Source organism: Hemicordylus capensis, chromosome 6, assembly GCF_027244095.1.
Source record: "Hemicordylus capensis ecotype Gifberg chromosome 6, rHemCap1.1.pri, whole genome shotgun sequence".
Classification (NCBI taxonomy): domain Eukaryota; kingdom Metazoa; phylum Chordata; class Lepidosauria; order Squamata; family Cordylidae; genus Hemicordylus; species Hemicordylus capensis.
In genome coordinates this window covers 128013209-128031271 of record NC_069662.1, presented here as the reverse complement: position 1 = coordinate 128031271, position 18063 = coordinate 128013209, and the positions used below count along the sequence as shown (strand labels likewise).

Here is an 18063-nt window from a genome sequence, read left to right as displayed (position 1 = left end):
ATGAAGGCAAGTAATTATGTGTAGCAGAAGGAGTCAGGTTTAATTTTCCTAACATATTCAGATCTATTGGGCTGTGGACGAATATGTTTGTGCGTATGCATGTGAAAGAGATACAGACAGAGGAAAACTGGGCTGACGCTTTATTTAGGAATACTGTACAGTCAAGTAGTGCTTGGGTGGACTGTTGTTCAAGCTGGCGTTACTAAAGAGAACTATGAATGTAAACCTAATTTCATTTCAACATAAGCATATGTGCCTGTATCACTTGGATAATATACTCAGGGAAGATGGACAACTGTGTGTGAATTCATTTTTTCCCCATCCCAGGCTTGCTATTGAATATTAGCTTGTGAAAGCCAGGAAATTTGTTCACAAGGACCCATCCGTTACCTCTTGTTTTGGATGGAAACGTTTATTGTGAATTTTTGTGCCAGTAACTAACTATATATGCAATTGCTGTTAGCAGTCAAGTCAGAGTTGCATGCACATTAGAAGTTTACTGTTTTGCTTACAGAATGGATGAAGCAATGAAGTGGGTGATACAAACGATGGGAAAATTGAAAACATGTTAAGCGGACAGACTGAAAAGTTGGAATTATGTCAATAAGGTATAGATGTACATATCACTGAAACAACTGATTCACTGTAATAAGGCCAAAAATAAAGGAAGAAAAACCATACCATGAATCACTAGACAGTATGATTAGTTGAAGTGATATGCTACTTTTTAGAAAGTGTGTGTGTGTGGCATTTCAACAAAAAAGTTTTGAAAAGCCCTTTATATAGCAAAATCAGAGGTGAACCTAGGTAATTTTGGAGCCTAAAGGCCTTTGGAGACCCCCTCCCACCCGCAAACGAAGCATCATCATGTTTGGCTGGGTGACCACACCACTTGGGAAAGACTAAAGAGGATGGGGGGGGCATGGGCTGTGGAGGCCTTGGACTTTGGCCCGGAAGTCCAGGGGTAAGACTCTGAGCAAACGGAATATGTTGGTTCTCTGTCCCACCTTCCAATCGATGTCAGAATCTAAAACACACACACAAAACACAGGCACACAAGAGACGCAAGTAACAGGCACTGGAAGGGGTGGTTGCTTCCCTTTAGGCCTGCACAACATACGGCCTAAAGCGGAGGCCTTTTTGCTAGCCCGCAGGCAAGCCCATCCCTCAAAAGAAAAAACTGCTGAAAAATAACTTTCTTTTCTGGCATGATCTTCCCTCCATTCAGAAAAAGGTGAGGATTTGACCAGCAGAGCTTGTGTTCTGCTTCTGCCAGGCATAGCTGTTGATCATCGCATCATTCTCTTCTCCTCATATAAGGAGAATGATGCGATGATCAACAGCTTATGCCTGGTGTAATTGAACTGAACTGGCATAAGCAGTTCTGGCATAACTGAACTGAAACTTGCTTTACTGAAGCAATCCGTGCTGAACAGAAGGACCCAATAAAGGAAGCTACTGTTCTGCTGCCTGCTAAGGAGGCAGCCTTTTCTCTTCAGGGCTGGGTTTGCCTCCATGCAGGATCACTCTCCTGTTCCTAACTGGGGAAGGAGAACTGAAATGGCTATTACTGAAGTGTTTAGGGTGGTGAGGAGTCAGTTTTTAAAAGGTGATTTCCTTTGCTGGGCCTTTCCCATATGGCAACTTTACTTTGCTTCATTGCACAGAGGATGAGTGTGCATTCACATATAGGCCAGATTTATGTCGAAGTCCATGTGAGTTATCGGGGAGCACTCCATACACGATTCGGGTTTCCCCCCTCTCATTGGAGCTTAACCCGCATTATGTCCCTGATAAAAAAAACAAACCCAAGTTTTTATGTCATTGGAGGGGGTGGGGGGCTGATGAGAAATATCCGATACAACCCAATGTTTGTTCCGAGATGTATGGAGGGGCCATACTGATACACTGCCTTTTCTTAAATCCTCACTTAATTTTTTTTTTTAAATTAAAAACCATTTGCTCTGTGATCTTGAGGAACTTTGACTGCCAGAAGAGGGAGCAATTCAACAGCTGATCTTGTTGAGATTCAGCAAGGCGCACTGCCTGAAGAGCAAGAAGAAGAAGAAGAAGAAGAAAAGTTTGGTTGGCTAATTTGCTGGTCTTTCGGAAGTTGCTCCCCCCACAACAAACAAACAAACAAAAAATCAGCAATTTTTCACTCAGGAAGAAGGGGAAACACCTGGAGTTAAAGGAGGTGGTGGTAGTGAGAAGCAATGCCCGGTGCCAGGAGGACGTGGTCCCACCGCTTCCGCAGAGGTGGCAATGGGAAGGGTTAGGGTGAGGGCTGCTCTTGCACAAGCACCCTGCTGCTGTGTATTTATAAGCAGACTTGATTTGCTGGCTGGGGTGGGGAGAGGAGGTAGTAAGGTGGCTTGGTACTTGGCAGGAATGTCGAGAGAATCCCTCCTGGGTCTGTGGGGAGGGAGGGTTGGGGGGGGTGGGAATGGATTTGCCCAGTGCCCAGGATGTAAAGGCTTTCCCTCCCATTTTCCCCTCAAAGAGCCAGCATGGTGTAGTGGCTAGAGTGCTGGACTAGGACCAGAGAGACCCGAGTTCAAATCCCCATTCAGCCATAATACTAGCTGGGTGACTCTGGGCCAGTCACTTCTCTCTCAGCCTAACCTACTTCACAGGGTTGTTGTGAGGAGAAACCTAAGTACGTAGTACACCTGGGCTCCTTAGCGGGATATAAAATGTAAAATGTAATATAAAATTTGTGCATGTTGACTCAGGAGCAAGCAATATGAATGGTGCATGGACAAAAATCGGAAGGAACCCAGAGGAAGAGCATCAAAGCAGCCCTATGCAAACAGCCCTAAGGTTTCTTTGAATCAATTTTATTGCGATTATATGTGATTAATAAATAACCTCATCATTCACTCTAGAATGCCCCTCCTAATCCCGTGGTTAAGCCTGCCATCTGGGAAAGGCCCTGCAGAGCAAGCCTAAGCATGTTTACTCAGAAGCATGCCCCATTCAGTGTCAAGTGCATTTGAGAGGGCCATCTAAAGAAGCATGGTAAGAAGTAGGATGTAGTATTTTCTGTGAGAGTTGTGGAAAGGACCAGAAATAGTAATATCTGTCTCTCTAATCATAATAATTAATAATAATAAAATAAAATTAATAATACAAAGATGGGGAAAAGTTTGCAAATAAATGTAAAAGTAGATTGTGGGAAGTGGTGTAGTGTGGTGTAATGGTTGAAACAGCTCTACAGATGCAGCTCTGCTTTTTCTGCTTTTGTTTTTCTTAAAATTTAGATCTATTTATCGATCAATCAGTAGATAGATATATTAATAATAATTTTAATGCAATTTTTAATGCACTGAAAATTCACCTTGGCCCCTGGTCAAGTCATGACACCAAGTCATAGTTGGTTCTGGCGCACCGGAGCATATAAGTTGTGTACCCTTTTTTAAAAGTAAAGGGCCTTTACCAAATATAAGACAACCACCACTTTAAAATGTGCATCTTTTCCTTGTAATCAAGGAATAACAATAACAGTGTTTGAGACTCTCCCCTTCCCTCTGAAACTGATTGTGACTCCCAAAAATATGTCCCTGAGGGTTGCACAGCCCTCAGGGACATATTTTTGAGAGTCACAGTGGGTTTCAGAGGGAAGGGGAGATCAACAAAAACCACCCCTCCCCCCAAAGCCAGCTCAGCATTAGCAGCACAATTGCTGGATGGTGACTAATAATAATAACAAATATAATAAACCTATGTGAAGCTGGTTTGGATCAGTGCTTGGATGGGAACCCCAAGGACTTGGATGGGAACCCCAAGGACTTGACCATGACAGGTGACATAGAAACAGAGAGTGGATTGCATCCAGAGAAAATTAGTCCATTGAAATTAATGGAATTTGAGTTAGTCACAGCCACCTTATTTCATTGGCTGACATCCTGACTAAATTCACTAGAGGAAGACCTAGGGAAATTTAGCAGTCCTTTAGACTACTGCCTGAGTAGTAGTAATATTGAGAAATTTAGTCAGGATGTCAGTCATTGATTTCAATGGTGCTTAGTCATGACTAATGTGCTTTGAGTACAACAACTCACTACACTACAAGCCTCCCCAATTTATTTTAATTTTCAAATTAGAAATGCAACAGTTGAAATGTTAGCAGAGGAACATAAGTGCCTGTACATCTTAACATGACCCCCTGCCCTCAAATTCAGTGAGCAGTCCCCTAACTACAAAAGAGAGGAGTATGGTGAAGCACTGAGTAGGGGCATTACACAAAGAGAGGAGGGAGCACAAATATAAACTGAAATTGTAGGCTGATGATGCAAAAATGTCATGAGATATCTTTATTTGCTGAATCAATTGTTTCCACAGAAGTTGCTAGTTGATTCCTTCTTACCAACCTTTCATCCAGCTCCAGTTGATTCCTTCTTACCAACCTTTCATCCAGCTAGAACCTTCTATGGATTTATGTTGGGATGAAGAGACATCCCTTTATTATATACCCTGTTCTCATTTTCCGTTCATTGAGGTGACCGTATTCATGGTAAGAAAGAAACAACCAATGATTGTTGGTTCGAACCAAGAGCAACTTCATAATTAGATTAAACAGAAACGTCTTCACTCCCTGCAACTCTTCTAGCAACAGGAATGAAATGAGACAAACATCTCTTCTGCATTAAAACTCTTTCTGTTTCTTTGCTGAGGCTGATATTGAATATTGTCCTAAGAATTACTGTTTGCTAAACTGTTGTGTCTATGAAATGAGGGGGGAAATACCATCTAATGCAAACAGAACATAAACTACAACAGATGGTGTACTTTGCTTTTTAAGATTTCTGGAACTGGACTTTCAGACAGTGCTTAGCTCCCTTACTTACTTTGCTGTACTGATGGACAGAAGATGTATCCCTGCCCTTTCTGATAAGGATTAAGAACAGAGGGACAACCAATATCCCACATAAACTACTGAATGAATAGAAGAGTATATAATAACTCATGTACAGGCAGCAAAATACACATATGTATTCATAACACCTAGCAAAGCACACACATATATTAATACAATTTCCAACATGTAAATGGCTTGAATAGGACAATGATATTGTGAAATAACCAACAAAAACTATAAAACTGGAGATTTGAAGCTACAAGGAAACATTCTTAACAAAGAGGATTCACAGCAAAATATGGAATTCTGTTCTTTTCCCCTATCTGTCTCACTGATACAGATATACTAACACACATGTAGTGGGAAGGGGTGAGAATCCTAAAAAGATGCCATATCTTGCTCTTTCTAGAACTCCCACCTCCTTGTTATGTATTTTTATTCCTGTCTCAATCAGTTTAACTCGAAGCAGTTAGGAAATTAATTTCAATAAATTCTAGGCACCTGCAGTTTATGGAAGCAAAGACTTCAAGGTCAGATAGTATCTCTGATAATAAATCTAGGCCACTTCAACACATTCACAAAAAACATATAACTCAGATCGTGAATCACAATTCAAAGCTTTGTGTTGAATGAATGTGAACATGCAAATAACACGCTCTCTCTGTTGGCAGTGTCAGTCAGCTAATTCACCCAAATGACAAGATTATCTCATCTGACTTGGTATTATATTATATTTTATCAGGATTGGCTTTTCTCAAATTGCAACTGTTCATGGCTGTTTGAATGGACTTGTCATCTAGAAATGTCACTGTCTAAGTGTGACTTTTAAATTGGTTCCATAACCTCTTTGTAAACAAAAGTGAGGCCTGCATGACTTATGACCCATCCAGATGAACATTTTAGTTACCAAGTGCATGTTAATCCTTTGGTTTTATAGTCACAGCCCAATAACAGAAATACTACATTTATCAAATCTCTGGCAGGCTGCCTTACATGGTGGGGTAGACTGGATGGGTCATAAGTTATGTTACAGAGTCTGCCTCCCCAAGTAAATTATTCCATGGAAGAAGTGGCAGCTGCTGGTACTACAATTATGGCCATAGTTCAGGATGTATTTTGTGCCAAGAGTATTCTTGATGATGATGATATATGAAGCTTTAGAAATGACATGGTTCCTATCCAGATCCAGATATCTCGAAATATATTTTAGATCATTGGTTGTCAATGGATGGGTCAGAAGCCACAGGACTGAATCCAAAAGTGGGTCAAGTCCTGCCTAAACGGCACCACGACCACAATATTTTTGCTTGCTTGCTTACGGGATCTTAATTAAGAGAAAGAAAGACACAGCAAGAAAATGACCAGATGCAAAGGAAAACCGGTCTGCATCTTTAATAATTGTAGAGAAGAGGGAATTTCAATAAATGTGTCTGAAACTGACATCTTGCATTTACCAAACTTGTTCTAAGCAGCTGTTAACAGAAGACTAGTCCTCAACTGATCAGCCTAGAAGGGAAAAAACAACACTCAAGAATGTGACTATGCACAGGGTATAGCTAGGGGAGAGGGGGGCCCGAGTTCACCCCTCTCCCTGGTGGCCCCTCAGAGTGAGGGAGATAATGAAGAAAATAGGGAGGGGTGGATCTGGGGGACCCTCAGGAGTTGCGGGGCTCAGTTTCTTTGAATTCATCCACTCAGTTATAGCTACACCCCTGACTGTGCAGGGCTATCCCCAGATTTGAGCGGGCCCTTGAAAGGTGCCCTGTGATGAGCATGACATGTATACAAGACTCCTTAAGATTGCAAGGGGCCTGCCTGCCTGCCAGTTGCTGTAGGTAGCAGTAGCAACACCAATGAAGGCTGCTGCTGCTGCCAGCTTCTGTTGTATATTGTGGGAAGTGTTAAAGAAGATGTTGCTTTAAGATAGGGCCTCAGCCTGCTTAGTAGTTGTTGCTGGGTGGGGTTTAAGTGTTGCTAGCATAGAAAAGCAAGCACTTTCTATGGTTTATGGTTAGTCTTGAGCTCTATAGATGAAAAAACCAGCATCTCAAACTGTTCCTGGAATTCTAAAAGATATTAGTTTTGGGTATCACACTATAATGCTAGTGGTAAATGAATTTAGTTTGCACATTATGTATGTATGTATGTATTTATCACGTTGTTATACCTCCCCAAACACTAGTATTAGTGTTTTCACAGCATACATGCAAGAAAATGATACATACATACTAAAGCACAAAGAAGTTAAACTACCAACATATTAATTGGATCAGGGGAAAATATAGGTGAATCAACGCCTGTGTTATATACAAAATGCCATAAAATGATCTTGATAAAGCCCATATTTTGCTTCTCTTATGTCAAGGTACTTATGAAAGTGATAAGCACACAGATTTTAATATAAACTCCCCTTTATGTTTCAAAATGGACACCATATGGAATGAGTGGCTGTTTGGCTTGATAGTTTAAGATTAAAATGAACAGATACTGCTTTGATTTAATTTTTGTGTAACATAGCACATTGTGGTCAGGGAGAAGCAGATTACAAGTCAATGCTGGAGCGCATATGCTTAATTTCCTGCAGCTTCCTAGACCAAGTATCCTGGGTGCCTTGGGTGACAGCATAACAACAACATCCACACAGGTAAGAGGGAAAAAAAATCATCTAATTCAAATATCTATTTATCTATCTATCCTGTACATAGGCCTTATTTATTTATTATATAAGATGGTATAACAACAACAAGATATGCATTTTCCAAAATCCATAAACGTCCTCAAAGACCTATTTAATGTGTAAAATAAAACATAAAACAGATGTTCCAAATTAGCAGACGTTTCGATGTGACACATCAGCTTCAGTGCTTTACACTAGTAGCTAAAACATGCTCTTAAATACGATTAAGCATCACGACTCAGCAAACTGACAGCAAATAGCCAATTCTGTTACAGTACCAATGTCAACCAATCCTGTTACAAATGTACATAGAACAGCTGTGCCCTACTATAAATGTGAAAGAGGAAATGAGGGAAGCGATGAAATTCATTGGTTATTGAGAGAGGGTGGGCATTTTCACCCTCTCCCTCCTAATTATGAGACATTGAAGTTTTGTAACTTTTTTTTTTTTTTTTTACATTTATATCCTGCTCTTCCTCCGAGGAGGTCAGAGGAGCTCATAAATGGTTATTTTTAATCCTCACAACAACCCTGTGAGGTAGGTTAGGCTGAGAGATACATGACTGGCCCAGAGTCAGCCAGAGGGTTTTATGGTTGAATGGGGATTCAAACTCAGTTCATCCCGGTCCTAGTCCAACACTCTAACCACTATGCTATGGAACAAATTTAAAACCACAAGTCTAATTAAAATCTAGGGTGAATAAATGTTTCTTTAGAGACTTTCTAAAAGTTGTCAGAGACAAAGAGGCTCTTATTTCAGCAGGGAGTGAATTTCAGAGTCTTTTTAACAGAAGTAAAAACAGCAGAAGTACTATTTAACCTGGCAAATGCTTGATTCAGAAGATTCATTTAAGAACAAGTAACTTTTTTAATTGCTCTGATCGAATCCAAAGAAACCTAAATTGGGATTGACTAATCTAGTGCTGTTCATTTTTTTGGCATAGTTATGAGAATACAGGCAATTAGCTGATCAAAGGAGAAAAACTGATGAAGCGGGAATTTTTTGTGCATGCTTTTGTCCCTAGGTGTTATATTTCTAAGATGTCATTTATTTTCAAAACACTAAGAATTACACTAGTAAATAATGACATGCAAGGCAAAGAATATAAGCATTTTTACAAGATGACATTCAGACACCACCATCCGCAACCCGACATAAATTTTGATATATAAAAGAAGCAGAAATGTATTAGAATGTCCAATACACATGGTATGAAGGGGTTTATGAAAGTAATGCTAATTCAGTTAAACAAGTGGGCTCTCTTAATGGCTATGCGAGTTCTGACCAAGTTCCATCGCAAACAATGCAAAATGTCCAGATGCCCCCTAACCCTGGGCTGCCCCAGTGCCCAACTTAAAAGATGTTTGGTGCAAAACTACCTTGGCAGCTTGCTGGTCAGAGCTTGAGAAAAGATTTTTTTTTACTATCTGGAACATTTAGTTTAAGTTTACATAGGAATGTAGCCTTAAAATAGTAACTGTATTCAAAATAACTGAAGATGAAGCAATACAACCTACTGCTGTTACAAGTAGAATGTAGACATGCATTCTCTCATACAGTAGAATGTAGACATGCATTCTCCCATGTGTATCCTGGAGCTTCAAATGCACAGAAAAGCTTCCTAATCAACCATCTACCTTCACTGGCCAACCTCCTAACGAATGCTGCACATGTGCAACCAAATCATACCCATGACATGCTTTGAACAGTCAAAAGCATTATACCAGTGGTAGGCAACCCTGAACACAGGGTTGCTTCTGAAGCACAGATGCTCTCATGGGTTGGGGAAGATTTTGACTGATCTCACCCTCCCCCAAAAAAGTGCTCTGTGTGAACCAGAAGTAGGTCCCTGAGAGTTGTGCAGCCCTCAAGGACCTAATTCCAGATCATACTGAGTGGTTCTGGAGGAGGGAGAAAAGCACCACTCTCACATGCAAGAAACCACGCTTCAGAAGTAGGGCTGCAAGTGATGCACACATTTGGATGTCAGCCACCAATTCTGAATCTCTCCTCTGTCGTGAGTTCATGAATTCAATAGCTGGCCTTAGGCAAGCTATTTCCTCTCCAGCTTCAGCCCTCTCATCTGCAGAATGAGGGTGACAATACTCCTTTGCCTTATAAAGAATCACAATACCCGTGACATGCTTTGAACAGTCAAAGGCATTATACCGGGGCAGGCAACCCTGAACCGGGGAGCTGAGTTCAAATCCCTGTTCAGCCATGAAATTTACTGGGAGACTCTGGGCCAGTCACCAGAGGCGTATCTAGGGAAAATAGCGCCTAGGGCAAGCACTGAAATTGTGCCCCCTGTCCAAGCATCTGACACCCATCTTTCAGATAACTTTACCATAATATCAGCTGAAAAATACAAGTCAGGCTCGTTAATCTTTTAATATTTCAAAAACTATTTAGCAGTGGACATAGCCAGACCAAAAAATGCTGGAAAACTACGAATTTCAGTATGCTGGGGCTCATGAAATACCCAAATACTATGTGGAGGTGTACTTGGAAAACTAAAAGTGCCTGTCTAATTCTCTACTATGCACTGTAGCATCACCATTACATAAGTTTTAAAAATCAATGGAGAATTTGACTTTTCCCAGATACTCTGTAAATAATTAAAGGATATGCAGAGTAAACTGTGTCACTGCTTGGAATATATTCTAGTCTTTCAGAAAGACAGTTAAAATGAGAGAAAGAGAGCAAGAAACTCCCAGTGGGCCTTAATATTAAGGATTTCACACTGATTCAAAGACAAACTCATAATAGCAAGACATCACATTTAACTCACTTATCACAAGAAGCAAAGTAAGAGCAAATGAATACAATCCTAGCTCATAAGCTTCAGCTCAGTATTCACAAGCCCTGATTCTCTGTACATAGTGCCAATCTGAATATGTGTACAGTGTCTTATATTATATTATTTTTTTTAAAAAAATTTTAACCTGTGGCCCCTTTGGGGGGGCTTCCTAAAGTCTGTGGAGGGGGGTTGCAAAGGTTCCCCCTCCCCCCGCTGACCTTTAGGGCCTTCCATTTGAGCATTTGCGGTGGCCATTTTAAAAAATAATCTTTTTTTTTAAAAGGCCACTGAAAACAAAATGGCCACTGCGCATGCTGAAATGGCCTCTGCAAGGCCTGGCATGACCTAGGGCCTCACAGAGGCCATTTGCGCATGCATAGTGGCCATTTTATTTTCGGCAGCCACTTTTTTAAAAATAAATAATTAATTAATTTTACAAAGTGGCGCCCCCTTCAAGTGGCGCCCGGGGCACGTGCCCTGCCTGCCCCACCCTAGATACGCCCCTGCCAGTCACTTATCTCTCATTCTAACCTACCTCACAGGATTGATGTGAGGATAAACATAACAATGTACACCACTTTGGGCTCCTTGGAGAAAGTGGTATATACATTTATATACATACAAAAGTGGTATATACATACAAAAGTGGTATATACATTTAAAAATAAATAAGTAAGTAAATAAGTAAATAAATAAAACTCCCATCATTCCCAGACACAATTTTTTTGTGTTGTAGTTTAACAACAGCTGGTGAACCAAGGTTGCCTACTCCTGCATTATACAAGTATAGGCCTTGTTATTAGGTTTAATATGTGATATAATAAAGTTGTGGCCCACCATTAGACCAAATTACTATGCCTCATGTCTTCATTCTGGAAGTTGTTGGGGCAACTGCAGTGCCCCCCCCCCAATCTTTTCTTCAAATTGTGGGGCAAAACCCCTTTTACCAATATCCCCAATTTCTCCTTGAATTCTCCAGAGCATCCAATTCAGTGCTTAGGGAGTTCAAACTTATAGATAGAACCAAGTTGTAAATGATGGGAGAAAATGCTTACTAAAGTTCTCTGAGTAGGCTGTAAACCTTCTTAATTTAAAGCCTTGGTTTAGAAGTTATTTTGTATTTTAATTTTATGCTTATAAGTTTCAAGAGCAAGCTGTCAGGTACAAGATACAATCAATTATTTAGAGAAATGCAACACTCAAATGCTGTGAAAGGCTATATATCATGCACTTTGCGTTACATAAAGGTGTTTCGGGGGGGGGGCACTCTAAACATCTTTATTTAAAACACAGAAAAGCACTAGATGAACCAAAGTTGCTTTTTGTATGGATACACCCACATGGCAGCTTTTTATGCATCTGATCTGGTGCTGAAGTGTAGAACCAGGAGTTGGGATAGCACCCCTATGGAGAGCATTGAACATCCTCAACAACTTATACGTTCTAAGTGAATAAACAGCTATGCCCCTTTTGCCATGTAGACAGGTATGGCTTGTTTGTTTAATATTAAAAATTATACCCCTCCAATCTTTCCGTTGCCACCAGCTCGTCTGGTGGTGACTCAAGACTGGGCTTTCTCTGTGGCTGCCCCAGGGCTTTGGAATATGTTCCCTGTTGAAATAAGAGCATCTCCTTCTGTTTGTTTTCAGGAAGATCCTCAAGACTTCCCTGTTCTCGCAAGCTTTTAATTAGAATTTTAATAATATGAATCACTTGTCTTATATTGTTTTTATTGTGTTTTAACTTGTGATTTTAAACATTAAAATTTGTACTCCGCCTAGAGATTTACATATTAGGCGGTATAAAAATATGATAAACAAACAAAAGAACCCCAAGGTGGTTTACAGCAGCAAGTTACAATATATCATCATCATCATCACCATGCCTTAGTCACATCACGGCTGGATTACTGTAATGCACTCTACGTGGGGCTGCCCTTGAAGAATATCCAGAAACTGCAGCTAGTGCAAAACATGGCAGCTAGGGTTTTATCCAGAGTTGCCCAATGGGAGCACATCACACCCATTCTGAAAGAGTTGCTCTGGCTGCCAGTTTGTTTCCGAGTCCAATTCATGGTGCTTGTTTTGACCTTTAAAGCCCTTAACGGTTTGGGCCTGGAGTATCTGAGGGACCGCCTGCTCCCAAGGGTTGCTGCCCACTTGACGAGGTCATCTGAGGGGGCTCTGCTCCGGGTGCTGACAATGAGGGAGGCTCGGTTGTCATGCACTTGGGACAGGGCCTTCTCTGTTGCTGCCCCCAGACTTTGGAATGCTGTCCCAGTGGCTATTCGCTCCTCGGTCTCCATCACAGCTTTTAGAAAAAGTGTAAAATCTTGGCCTTTTGCCTAGGCATTTATTTGATTCTCTGCTGCTGCTCTTTATAGTCTGTATTGCTTTTATGCTTTTGTTTTAGATTTTTAATCAGATTTTGTTTAATTTTTTTTCACTTAATATTTTAATTGTGTCTTTTTTACCATCTTTTGTTTAAATTTTTGCTGTAAACTGCCTTGGGATTGCTTTAATGAAAGACGGTATATAAATTTAACAATAAATAAATAAATAAATAAATAATTGCCTACACTGACTGGCAGTGACCCTCCAAGGTTTCAGGCAGGAGCCTTCACCAGCCCTACCTAGAAGTGATAGGGAGTGAACCTGGGACCTTCTGCATGCAAAGTAGATGCCCTCCCAATGAGCTACAGCCCCATCCCCTCAGGGGAATATCTTACAGCAGACAGTGCTCACATGCACTGCAATCCAAATGCAAATCAAGGCAAACCCTGCTTAACAAAGGGAACGATTCATGCTTGTGACTCCAGATGGGCCCTTCTCGAAGTGACATGATACAATAATTTTAAAAAAGGAATACGGAAAGAAGAGGAAAATGAGCACATGCAGGTACAAACTCTTTGGTAATGTTGCACAATGATATTACACAATAACCAAAAGAAATAAACCAAGGTAACTGACCTTCTGAGTAGGGACCCACCAATATATTAGTTGGTCTCAGCCACACTGATTGTCCTTGGTGTCTCTCCTTTCCTTCAGATGCAGCCAGATGGAACAACAGTCGATGCAGGAAGTACTAGAAGGGGAGGAGCCACATGGAATGGAGGACCTCCAGCTGAGCTAGTGGCAGTACAGGAGGACCTTGTTATTCATGGAAGCACTATTCGTGGTTCACGGAATCACTATCCATGGCATAGCAATAGCACTTACATTTATATACCGCTCTATAGCCGGAGCTCTCTAAGCGGTTTACAATGATTTAGCATATTGCCCCCAACATTCTGGGTACTCATTTTACCGACCTCGGAAGGATGGAAGGCTGAGTCAACCTTGAGCCCCTGGTCAGGATCGAACTTGTAACCTTCTGGTTACAGGGCGGCAGTTTTACCACTGCGCCACCAGGGGCATGTCTAATAGACACCTCTTTCCAGTATCCGTGGATACAAAAGGGTTAAAACCCACATATCCATGATTCCTAGAGGGCTGGAAGTGACCGCGGAGGACACTTCCACCTGCCATTTTGTCTGCAAGAGCCCAGGAGGAGACAGGAGGAACCATTCTGTGGCTCATTTCTTTTTTAAAAATTGACCTTATTCTGTGATTTTTCACAGTTTTGAGGGGCATTGTATCCTTCTGGGGGCATTCCTGGGCACATGGGGGGATTTCTGGACACATGGAGACCCCACAGAGCATACCAAAGTAAGATTTTACACCATATTTTCACCATTTTTTTTTGCCATTTTCCATCCAGCCTGGAACCTAACCCCCCTTTCCCCATAGGAATAATGCCTCATTACTCATGGTAGTAGGTGAGGAACGTAACCCTCACGCATAACAAGGTTTTTCTGTAACTCACTTTTTTGCCTCTCCCTCTGAGACATCTAGGTGGAGTACCTGTTGATGGAACTGGATTGGCTAGAAATCAGTACATGAAGCTTAAATAATAGACAATACTTCCCATGCACACACAGCTTTACTATTTCAGAACACTTTACGTATGTTATCGCAGTCATCTTTACAGCAACCCTGTAAGATAGTTGAGTATTTTTATCCCTATATTTCATTTGCTTAAGGGGAATGGTTTGCTTAAGGATGATCTCATCCTGATGGATGATCTCCAATTGGCAATGGACAGAGGAAGTGTGACTCTGTTGGTCCTCTTGGATCTCTCGGCGGCTTTCGATACCATCGACCATAGTATCCTTCTGGAACGTCTGAGGGGGTTGGGGATGGGCGGCACTGTTTTACAGTGGTTCCGCTCCTACCTTTCGGGCAGGTTCCAGATGGTGTCGATTGGAGATTGTTGCTCTTCAAAATCTGAGCTTAAGTATGGTGTTCCTCAAGGCTCCATACTCTCTCCAATGCTTTTTAACATCTACATGAAACTTCTGGGAGAGATCATCAGGGGATTTGGAGCTGGGTGTTACCAGTATGCTGATGACACCCAGATCTACTTCTCCATGTCAACCTCTTCAGGAGTTGGCATATCCTCCCTAAATGCCTGCCTGGAAGCAGTAATGGGCTGGATGGGGGAGAATAAACTGAAGCTGAATCCAGATAAGACGGAGGTACTTATTGTGCGGGGTCGGAACTCTAGAGACGTTTTTGATCTGCCTGTTCTAGACAGGGTCACACTTCCCCAAAAGGAACAGGTTCGCAGTCTGGGAGTACTTCTGGATCAACGTCTCTCCTTGGTTTCTCAGGTTGAGGCGGTGGCCAGGGGTGCTTTCTATCAGCTCCGGCTGATATGCCAGCTGTGCCCGTTTCTCGAGATCAATGACCTCAAAACAGTGGTACATTTGTTGGTAACCTCCAGATTGGACTTCTGTAATGCGCTCTACGTGGGGCTGCCTTTGTACGTAGTCCGGAAACTTCCGTTGGTTCAGAATGCGGCAGCCAGGTTGGTCTCTGGGTCATCTCGGAGAGACCACATTACTCCTTTGTTGATGGAGCAACACTGGCTGCCAATAGGTTTCCGGGCAAAATACAAAGTGCTAGTCATAACTTATAAAGCCCTAAATGGCTTAGGCCCTGGGTATTTAAGAGAGCGTCTTCTTCGCTATGAGCCCCACTGGCTGCTGAGGTCACTTGAGGAGGTCCGTCTCCAGTTGCCACCAACCTGTTTGGTGGCTACACAGAGACGGGCCTTCTCGGCTGCTGCCCCGAGATTGTGGAATGCGCTCCCTGCTGAGATACGATCCTCCCCATCTCTGGCAATTTTCAGAAAACACATCTCTTCAACCAGGCTTTCTCAGCTTTTTAAAACTTGTTTTTAAATTGTTCTGATTATTTAATTGTTGTTTTATGATGTTTTTAATTGTTAATCATTGTTTTATGTTTTATAATTTTTGTTTAATTATTAATTGATTTTAATGGTGTTTTAATGTAAACCGCCCTGAGCCTTTTGGAAGGGCGGTATAAAAGTTTTAATTATAAATAATAAAAAATAAAAAATAAAAGAGAATGGCTTGCCTTAGACCAGGCCTTCTCAACTTAGGCCCCGCAGCAGGACTACAACTCCCACCATCCCTAGCCACAGTGACCAATAGCCAGGGATGACGGGAGTTGTAGGCCAACATCTGTAAGAGGGCCGAGGTTGAGTAGCCCTGCCTCAGCTACTTAAATTATTGGTGTGCCCCGAGAGGAAGGCAAGGAAGGAGACACCTAGTCCAAGAAGCCTTTGTCCTCAGCTCATGAAAAAACCATCATGCCTAAAACAGCACTGCTTTGTCCATTTTATGTTATTTGTTTATTTTCAATATTGTAAACCGCTTTGGGTTTTACACACCACAACCTCTAATATATGTGAAGTGTTCTGTAGTGTGCCTTGGTCAAGGAAGAAACGTGGTATAAAAATGCAATAAATAAATAAATAGACAGTAGCTGATGTGAAATCTGAACCAGGGACTTCCTGGTTGACAGTTCAATCCTGCATGGAAGTTGGGAAAAGTTTGAATAAAACATTGAGAGCCCCAGATGGAACTGGTTTTCTGAAGTGTAACTAATAAATAATTATTAGTTAATTAACTAATAAATAATAATTATAATTAGTGATACTGGGCATCAAGCCTTCCTGGATGTCACTCTGCTAATTCAGAAGCTCTGCCTCCTAATCCCTCTATTTTAGGATCAGCCTGTGGCTACAGAAAAGTGAGAGGTAAACACTTAGCATATGCTCAGTTACTGTATGCAGTGGTATAGCTATAATTGAGCAGATGGGCTCAAAGAACCTGAGCGTCTGAGCTCCTGAGGGCCTCACAGCTCCACCCCTCCCTATCTTCTTAATTATTTCCCTCACTCCAAGGGGCCGCTGGAGAGAGGGGTGAACACAGGCCCTCTCTTCCCTAGCTACGCCCCTGACTGTATGATTACTTCCTATGTTCTTAGAAACATTCTTGGCATTGCAAGAAAGTTCTAAGGCTAAGCCCTGGCTCAAATTTAAGCCTGGGCACATTTTTGAATGTTTCCTTTTCAATGACTTGATGATGCAGACCTACCAAATATGACATTAGGATTTTGCCTACTTGATTCAGAAAGCCATCCCTTTGTCCAGCCTATAGAGCTCTTACATTCAAAAGCAACTTTCTCCCCTCCCCTTTACACACAGCAATAAAAATCCTTAATTAGCTGCTTCATAAGTTTTGCTTTTGTCTCCAGCAGTCATTTATTTGGGGCTTTTTTCCTCAATGAGCCTCAGTGGTCAAGCTGTTTTGCAGAGCCCAGCAGAGATCCAGACAAGAGAAGAGAGAAAGAGCGAGCCTGTCATATTCGGGACCTGCCTTTTATTATTTCCACCCCCCCTTCCAGTTTCAAACCTTTGAGACGATTCATTAAAAAAAGTTCTTTTCTTAGGCAGCCTCTTAAAAGGTTGTTTGAACTTGAAGCTCAGGCACTGTTGGTATTCATACTGTACCTACTCTGCACATTATTTGGGGCCAGGCTTTGAAGTTTTCTATGTCTCCTGGGTATTGTAGCTAATTCAATTCATTGTGAGAAGAGAACACAGGATTAAAAAAAAACAAAAACCCATAGCATCATCATATAAGTTAGCTACAGTTTGAAGCGTGAGCAACTTCATACTTTTTTATTTTTAACAAAGGAAATTCCTCCGATTGTGAGTGCAGGAGGTGAGGAGTAGCATTGCTGATAATAACTGGCCTCTTTTTTGTTTTTGTTTAACTCCGGTTTTCTCTTCCTCCCCACATTTTGGCATATGTCACAAGGCATTTACATGGTGCTTGTATGGGCATTTCATCCTTCTTGTGATAATCACTAGAGGTCCACAGTTCAAACACAGCAAGCTTGAGAATTCATCCTTTGAAACCTGGAGAATGAGAGAAAGATTGAGAGAGAGACTTATATTTCCTTCCATGCTGGTACAGAAAACACCATGCTACGGGTGAATGCATCACCTGTGGAGGACAAGTTGTTTGTTTGAACTGCCCTCCAAGGGAACACAGGGAGAGGTCTGTCATCTTCCTTAGGAAATGTTCATTTAGCAGGTGTCTCGACAGTAGGTCAAACCAACTCCTGTTGTTGCTGGCTGTCTGCAGACTTCTCCTGTCAGCCTAAACACATCATAATTGGCAGCAGTATGTTTCCCACAGATTTTAAACAAGTTGTTCTAGTAAGAACTAACGGACCTACTTTCCTTTCACTGTCCCTACAACTGGACTAAATTTGGTCCAAATTGTTTAGGCAATTTACAAGTTAGCC

The 18063-nt window shown here is 41.5% G+C and overlaps 1 protein-coding gene across 2 annotated transcripts; it reads left to right on the top strand.

The window, feature by feature from the left end:
* Positions 1 to 521: 521 nt before the first annotated feature.
* On the top strand, positions 522 to 16286 carry LOC128330801 (uncharacterized). Of its 2 annotated transcripts, none has more exons than XM_053264168.1 (3): positions 522 to 608; positions 7446 to 7505; positions 13387 to 16286. In XM_053264168.1, the coding sequence occupies exon 3, from the start codon at positions 14454 to 14456 to the stop codon at positions 15621 to 15623; it is 1170 nt and encodes a 389-aa protein (XP_053120143.1). In that variant the 5' UTR covers positions 522 to 608; positions 7446 to 7505; positions 13387 to 14453; the 3' UTR covers positions 15624 to 16286. The 2 variants fall into 2 exon arrangements, with proteins under 2 accessions (XP_053120143.1, XP_053120144.1); XM_053264169.1 differs by lacking the exon at positions 522 to 608 and adding an exon at positions 6832 to 6871.
* Positions 16287 to 18063: the final 1777 nt, after the last annotated feature.